This window comes from Montipora capricornis, chromosome 10 (genome assembly GCF_036669925.1).
Source record: "Montipora capricornis isolate CH-2021 chromosome 10, ASM3666992v2, whole genome shotgun sequence".
NCBI classification, from domain to species: domain Eukaryota; kingdom Metazoa; phylum Cnidaria; class Anthozoa; order Scleractinia; family Acroporidae; genus Montipora; species Montipora capricornis.
Window position 1 is genome coordinate 5,134,344 of NC_090892.1, and position 8,447 is coordinate 5,142,790.

Here is an 8,447-nt window from a genome sequence, read left to right on the forward strand (position 1 = left end):
GCCATGCGCGGCATGTGCTCAACTCTCTCTCCCTCTCTCTGTCGCAGCGAAAAGGCTAACAGCTTTTGTCTTACACTTAAGAGGCTTTCTGGGATATGCGCATCAGAAGGGGGAACCTTTGACGTGCAAGCTTCTCCAACGTTCCGACCTGCCTGATAGAGAAACACTTGGTTTATTTGCAGGTGAGCGAGTCCGTTTTATATCTAGAATTTTCCTAGGTTCGCTGCTAGGTTATTTTTTTCGCGCTGCAGTGGTTTCATGTTCCGCCATGCAAGTAATCCTTCTCCTCCCTTCTCCACAGTGTTTCGGCCGCGACGAAATTAGATACGTCATAGCTACTTAATTAGGTTAATCACCGTTAATAACATTAGTACGGCAAGCTTCCTCCCGAAGTCGACATCTGAGGCCATCGGGTATGTAAAATCTGTGGTTCGTTTTCTTTGAACTTTGTTCATATAACCTGATAAACTGTTTATAATCATAGGTTTCGAAAGACTCATCAATAAACAACAGAAAGTCCTTTGAAACGTGGCTATTTTATACCGTTAACGCTTCGGTCGAGGAAACATTCGAAACCCGCTCATCAGCGCGATGGCAGAAGAAGCCAAGAACGTCCGTCGCGTCGCCAAATCAAGATTCACCAGAAAAAGGAACGAACTCCTGAAGTCCATCTCATCAGCCAGCAATCACGAACGCGTGGAAAACAACTACGCTCAATTCCTGGAAGCATGGAACGTCCTGGAAACAAAGCACGATCTCTACGCGATGCTTTTATCAGACGATGCCGAGCTAGAAGCCGCCGAAACATGGATCAACAAAGTACAGGAGGAGTTCACCGAAGCGAGAAAAGCTAAGATTAACTTTATTAACCACATAGCGGACGTGCAAATGAGAGCGTGCGCGGAAACGGAACAAAGGGATAAGGCGAACAAAGAACGCGAGCAAATGGAACGATTCTTTGATCAAGCAATGATCAGACGAGAAACAGCGCGAGCCATATTTGAAACAGCTTGTCAAAGCGCTTCGCACACACTCAGCGCGGACAAAGTAGAGCCGTCTACGGCGAAGAGACTTCAGAAACAGATTGACGAAGCTTTCGCGGAATGCAAACTAGCGAATAGCGCGCTACTCGATTTATCTACGCGAGAATCTGCAGCCAATGAAATTAAATGGCTCCAAGCTACTCAAGCGACGTATAACGCGATGAATGCTAAACTCGAAACACACCTCGTAGGCGAACATGAACGCGAACTGCAGCCGCAGATCAAAGGAGAAAAGAGCAATCACCTACAACTAGAGAAAATCAAAATGCTCCGATTTGAAGGAGAGTTGAGAGAATATCCATCCTTCAAAAGAGACTTCCAGAAACAAGTCATGCCGCACCTTACGGAAGATACATTATCCTACACGTTGCGTTCCTGTCTCGGAAAAGAACCTTTAGCTCACGTAAAGAGCGTCGACGATGACGTTTACGAGATGTGGAAGCGACTCGACGAAAAATACGGGGACCCAGCGAAAGTCGCGGACGCGATAATTAATGAGATAAGACGCGTAAGATCCATCCGCGAAGGCGAAAACAAGCGATTCATAGAGCTGGTAGGAATCATAGAAGACAGATATCGTGACCTTAAGAGACTTGGCTTGGAAGCAGAAATAACCACAACGAGCTCAGTAAGCATCATAGAGAGAAAACGCCCGCCAGACGTACGCAGAGAATGGGCTAAACTATTAAGTTCTGACGACAGCACTGTGGACAAAACCAACAAGTTTCCGAGCCTGCTCAAATTTTTACTTACGCAAAAACGCGCTATCGAGTACGACGGTTCTGATCTTCGCGCGCAGGGCCCAGCCATAACGAAGGCAGTTGTCCATTACGCCACAGCGGATGAAAGACACGACAGCCGCAGCCAGAGAATTTACAGCAAGTGCGTCGTTCACGAAAACTCGAATCATCTTACCAAAGATTGTAGAGTATACCTCGATAAAACAGTAAGCGAAAGACTGTCAACATTGAAAGAAAAAGGTGCGTGTTTTTCCTGCCTCAGAACCGGTCACCGATCACGCAATTGCCGCTCTAAAAAGGATTGCGGTGTCAATGAATGTAAGAAGAAACATCATCCCACATTACATGAAGAAGATCAGACAGAGACTCCAAGCGCATCCGCAATATCCAGTGCATGCAGCCATGGGGGTAATGAGACCTGCATCCTCCAGTTGCAACAAATAAAAACTTATAGAGGACATGCAAACGTCTTGTGGGACAACGCATCATCCATTAGCCTCATAACCCGCGACAAAGCACGGGAAGAAAGACTGCGCGGAACACCACTTGAAATCTCTCTCGTGAAGGTGGGAGGGAAGGAAGAGAAGATAAGTTCCAGAAAATACAAATTGCCGCTCATTGACCTCAAGGGCGAAACGACGCTTGTGGAAATTTGCGAAATAGACAAAATTACCACCGACATTGTGACCAACTTTTTCATTCGGCGCTGGATTCTTGTACTGAATTGTAACTTTTCTGACCTTGCCATCTTTTCCGGGGTTAGCTGCTATGACGCGTCCGAGCTTCCATTTCCCCCTTATCTGGTTACTGTCTTGAATTAACACGATATCGCCGACCATGACATCACGTTTACAAGTATGCCATTTCTGGCGTACGAGCAAGCTTGGGAAATAGTCTCGTGTCCATCTGCTCCAGAATGTGTCAACAACGGTTTGTATGAAGTAAAAACGCTTTCTGGGGTCTGCGCTTTCATTAAATGGCCCGTTAGGAACCTTTGTTGAAGAACGTCCTAACAAGATGTCATTCGGGCAGAGATATGCTCCGTCTTCAGGTGAAGTTGGATGACGACCGATCGGCCTCTCGTTGACTAAATTAGATACTTCGTAAAGGACTGTCTGAAGTTCTGGAAATGTCATAACGCTCTGTCCGATCGCTGTAGTAATAGCTCGCTTTATCGATTTTATAAGGGCTTCTGATATTCCGTTCTGCCATGGTGCGTCCGCGGATGCGAATTCCCACTTTAATCCTTCGTTCACTCCAAATGTTTCGAGTTCTTTTAAGTTCCATTTCTTCGTCATATTCTGGAGTTCTTCACTAGCTGCTACCAACTGCGGACCGTTATCAGAGTATAGCTTTGCAGGATATCCTCTGAGGGATGTAAACCGTCTCAGCGCAAGTAGAAATGCCTCTGTACTGTAATCGCCTACCAAGTCAATATGAACTGCTCTTGTGCTCATACAGTTGAACAATACCCCATAACACTTTCCGATTGTTCGCTTCTTTACCTGGTCTCTTATTTTAAACGGTCCGAAAAGGTCGATGGCTGTACTATGCCAGGGTAGTGAGGGCATAAGTCTCTCTTCTGGAAGCTGTCCCATGACCTGCTTGTTGAGGTTTTCGTCCAGTTTCTTGCAAGTGACGCAGTTGTATCTAATGGACTTTACTATGTTATGAATCTGAGGAATCCAGAATCGTAATCGAATTTTGCTTACGGTCGTCGACACGCCATGGTGACCTTTTCGATGTATATGTTCCGCATAAAGCTTAGAGAAACGATGCTCACGAGGAATGAGGATCACTTCTCTCTTATCGTAGCTCAAGTGCATCCATTTGCCGGTCCGATGACCAACCACTATTACTCCATCTTCTCTGCGCTTTGGACACAAACGCTTATATTTAGATTTTTTGACGTTTGTAAGCATTTTTCTTTGCGCATCAATGATCCAAAACCTTTCTGCTTTAGAAATATCGTCCGGCGTCAGGGTCTTTGTCGCATTCTTCAGACTAACTGGTTCTCTTGCGTACATGGCTAATACACGTGCTGTTACTCTTAACAGTTTGTTGTAACTTGAATGTCTGTTTATATCAATTCTTCTCGCGAGCGAGTCCTGTTCTGCAGCAAGTGTTGTTAATGCCGTTTTCATTGGTAACTCTGGGTGATGGACTACTTTACTTATTGGCCATTCTGATTCCGGGAGTTGTAGAAATCTAGGTCCCTTTTGCCAGTCGCTTTCGCTTTTGATATCGCTTGGTCGCTTACCTCGTGTTATCCAATCGGCGATGTTTTTATCACTCTCGACCCAATACCAGTCTTGGGGATTGGTACCTTCCTGTATCTCTCCGATGCGAGTAGCGGCGAATGTATTGTAGCCGTAAGATTCCTTTTGGATCATCCCGTGCACTATTTGAGAATCGACTATATGGTAGTATTTCGCAAACTTGTAGCGGGATTCTTTGTCCAGAAAGTTTTTAAGCCTTTTGCTTAAGACTGCCGCGCAAAGTTCAATTCGATCGATCGATAATTTCCTGTTTGGCGAGAGTCGGTTCTTTGACATGATCAGTCTGGTTTCAAATTTGTTGTCCAGTAATGTCCACCTGATGTAAGCACATGCTCCGTAAGCGTTGTCTGACCCGTCACTGAATATGATAAGAGTCGGCAGACCGAGTGCACCTGATGGTTTGAGGCATCTTGGAAATATAACTTGATCCATATTGCGCAGATCTTGGAAGAATTCCAGCCAGTTAATCCTTTGCTTCTCAGGGACAGGGTCGTCCCAGCCGAGTTTCTTTTCTGTTGCCCAAAGCTGGCGCATCAAAATCTTCGCTCTGACCGTAACGGGAGCTGCTAGACCAAGAGGGTCATACACGCGGTTTATCTGTGCGAAGATAATCCTCTTCGTTATTTCGCCAGTAGTTGGGTTTTCTTTGATGCGTCCTTTGGCTTTCGTCAGAGTTAAGTCTATTCCCACTTTAAACCGGAATTGATCCTTGTCTGTACTCCAAATGACGCCGAGTACTTTCTCGGTTGATGAATTTTGCTGGTTGGGTTCTAAAGCCATTTCGCTTGCTGTTTTGTCGTTCGAATAGAACCAACCCTTTATCTTGAATCCGTCCTTGACTAGGACTGCCTCAATCTCATTAGTTAGTTGCTTAGCTTGTGCGTCGCTATGTACACTGTCTACAATGTCATCCATGTACGAGTTGGATATTACGGTATTCGCGGCTTGTGGATAATTCTCTTTTGATAGTTCCGCTGTCTTTCTCATGGCTACGGTCGCTATGGTACCCGAGGGTTTGTCTCCAAATGAAACTCTTTGTATAATGTACGTATCCTGATCCCTGCTTGTGTTCATGTCGCGCCATAGAAAACGATGCGTGTGTTGCTCTATGATCTTGGTCTTCACGGTGTGATACATCTTTTTCACATCTCCGATGAATCCAATTTCGTGTTCTCTGAATCGCACGAGGATTCCTACAAGATTATTTAATAGATCGGGACCCTTTGCCCAGTACTCGTTAAGGACGTGTCCCATATAGTTCGCGCTGCTGTTAAAGACGATCCTCACTGGAGTCGATTTCGAATCAGGCTTTAGAACATCGTGGTGGGAGATGTAGTGGATAGGGCTTTTATAATTCTCGAGCTCTTGCTTGCTTAGTTTTCTAGCTACTCCTCGTTCTACCATGTCCTCAACTTGATTTTGATAAACTGTGCTATGTTCGGGATTTCGCAATAATCTTCGCTCGGTGCATAAGAGTCTTCCAAATGCAGGTCGTGTGGATCGCGAATCCAGGGATATTCAGCGATCCAGCATTTTTCCTGTTCGTTAAATTCAAGGCCTTTCTCGATGAGATGGAGCTCCCTTTCTTCTTTCAGAGTGTAGTCGCTGGTTCCAGGAGCGCATTTTCCGCATTTGCAGCCTCTGCAGCGCGGCGTGCAGCTAACTCCTAATCTCTCGATATTGTAGAAGTCGTCAATTTTGACTGCTTTTAGGTGGTTTGCACATGCGTCGAATGCTGATTTGTGGTTCTTCCCCCGAATGGAAGGGTGTGTCCCGCCTATACATCGTCCAAAACGATTCTTCAATAACATTAGGTGTTCGACATTTCTTTCTTTTACCGGGTGGAAGCCTGCGTAATCATACCCAATGAGGACGTCAACGGCGCCTTTCGGCCGAGTCACGTCGCCCCTTTGTATCTGTAGAGCGTCAAGTGCCTTATCCATGTTAACACTTTGAATGTCGGTGGTAATTTTGTCTATTTCGCAAACTTCCACAAGCGTCGTTTCGCCCTTGAGGTCAATGAGCGGCAATTTGTATTTTCTGGAACTTATCTTCTCTTCCTTCCCTCCCACCTTCACGATGTAGGTCGCTGTACGACCTGTACAGCGTCTAATCGTGCTGGTTCCTTTCCACGATGATGAAGATTCAAAGGACATTAAATGAAACTAACTTACGAAATGTAAATTAAGAATTAGGTCAATACCTTCGGGAGGCGGGGAGTGTTTCGGCCGCGACGAAATTAGATACGTCATAGCTACTTAATTAGGTTAATCACCGTTAATAACATTAGTACGGCAAGCTTCCTCCCGAAGTCGACATCTGAGGCCATCGGGTATGTAAAATCTGTGGTTCGTTTTCTTTGAACTTTGTTCATATAACCTGATAAACTGTTTATAATCATAGGTTTCGAAAGACTCATCAATAAACAACAGAAAGTCCTTTGAAACGTGGCTATTTTATACCGTTAACGCTTCGGTCGAGGAAACACACAGGACTAAAGACACTCACTCCAGGCACACTCGCCTACCACATGAACGCCCTCCTGTACCCCCTGAAGTACCTGCACCGGGCTCAGGCTCCCGACTGTAAGGACGTGCAAATAATGATGCAACTCTGTGGAACCTCCACGGATCTGGTCAACCATGCAGGCGAAGAGGGGCTCATGACGCTAATAGCTGGATGGACTGGTGAATAGAAATCGCCTAACCGCTAATTCACCGTAAATCGGCCGTAGAGATGTATTTGACAGTGATTTGGCTAGATTGTATTTCTTTTGTATGGTGCTGTCCGCTTAAAGAGGTTAGGGTTAGGGCTCTTCCGAAGAGGTTATTTTTGGGCTCGCATCCAAACCAGTGGTAACAGCAAGGATAATAACAAACTGGGCCAGTCTGGTGCGATGCATGGATCGGCGATGAGAGACGTAAGCATGTGCAAGTAAATCTCATGGTCACAGTTCTGCTTTAGGATAAAAAGTTAGAATGTTCCCTTCGTTAATGCATAAGTTGAGCATGTATTTCATTAGCTGTCCTGCCCTAGAAAACCTTGCTTTTTTTCCTTGTCTTTGTTCTTCGGTAGGGAAGAGTTTATGGAAGCCTGAAGGATCCAGAGAACGCGGTTCCAGGTAGCCAGAGGCAGGAAACAGAGCGCCCGAGAGGCAGCCGACCTTCTCCTGGTGTCGCTGTATTGTCATATTTCCCCTTCCCACGGCCTCGAGATAAGGTCTTTGGAGTTCCCTGAGCACGACCAGCTGAACTCCCCCTTCTCAGCCAACTAAAAAATCCTAACAAAATATCCGACCTTAAGAAATTGTTCTCAGTCGCTACAGCCGAGACTCATTTTGTTTTTAATGGCAAATTTTATGATCAAGTTGATGGGGTAGTGATGGGCTCTCCACTAGCTAGCACCCATCCTAGTGAATCTTTTTCTTGGTTTCCAGGAAGAAATGTGGCTAAATAATTTCAACCATTCGGATCACCCTCTACTCTATAGGCGTTATGTTGACGACACCTTCTGTACCTTTCACAACGAACAGGATGCTATGTCATTTTTTGATTACATCAATTCACGGCGCCCCAACATCGAATTCACTTTTGAGAAGGAGAATGATGGTAAACTCTACTTTTTTGACATACTTGTTGACAACTCTTTGCGTGATTGTGTTTTTTCAGTTTTTCTTCAAAAACTTACACTGGTCTCTTAACTAATTTCTTTAGTATTACTCCATCATGCTATAAAATTGGCCTGATCCGAACTCTTATCGACCGAATCTATAACTTAGGCCTTCAAAACGATCTTAATAAACTTTTTGACACTTTGAAACGTAATTCATTTCCCTTGCACATTATTGACAGAACTTTCAAGCGGTATCTTGACGGGTCTTTTTCTCAAAAAAGCCGGAACACTAATGATGACAATGATACACGTTATTTTAAACTCCCTTTTGTCGGCCATTATTCCAAAATAGCGAAACTTAAAATCCGACAACTGACTAAGGGCTTTTGCAAATCTGACCAGGGTGGGAAGTGAACCCACGACCCACGACCTTCGGGTTAGATCTCCGCCGCTCTACCGACTTAGCTACAAGGTCAGACGGGAGCAGACAGTGGATCAGGCCGTGGAGCAGGCCGTAGGGCAGGCCGTGGGATAGAAATGCAGCACTTCACGTTACACTACACTCTCGTCAGTTAATTCTGTTTAAAATATAAGTGCTACACGGCCAACGTTTGTATAAACGTAACCTTTCCTTGTACTTGTACATGTTAATTGCCGTGACTCTAACATCTTCAGTTCCCACGGCCTGCTCCCGTCTGACCTTGTAGCTCAGTCGGTAGAGCGGCGGAGATCTAACCCGAAGGTCGTGGGTTCAATTCCCACCCTGGTCAGAG

At 45.3% G+C, this 8,447-nt stretch overlaps 2 protein-coding genes across 2 annotated transcripts; one reads left to right on the plus strand and one right to left on the minus strand.

The window, feature by feature from the left end:
* Positions 1-269: 269 nt before the first annotated feature.
* LOC138020185 (uncharacterized) lies at positions 270-2,227 on the plus strand. The gene is made up of 3 exons (XM_068867211.1): positions 270-413; positions 485-2,023; positions 2,175-2,227. The coding sequence occupies exons 2-3, from the start codon at positions 592-594 to the stop codon at positions 2,225-2,227; spliced, it is 1,485 nt and encodes a 494-aa protein (XP_068723312.1). The 5' UTR covers positions 270-413; positions 485-591.
* Positions 2,228-2,268: 41 nt separating this feature from the next.
* On the minus strand, positions 2,269-5,316 carry LOC138020186 (uncharacterized). The gene has a single exon (XM_068867212.1). It carries the CDS (start codon positions 5,314-5,316, stop codon positions 2,269-2,271), a length of 3,048 nt encoding a protein of 1,015 aa, XP_068723313.1.
* Positions 5,317-8,447: the final 3,131 nt, after the last annotated feature.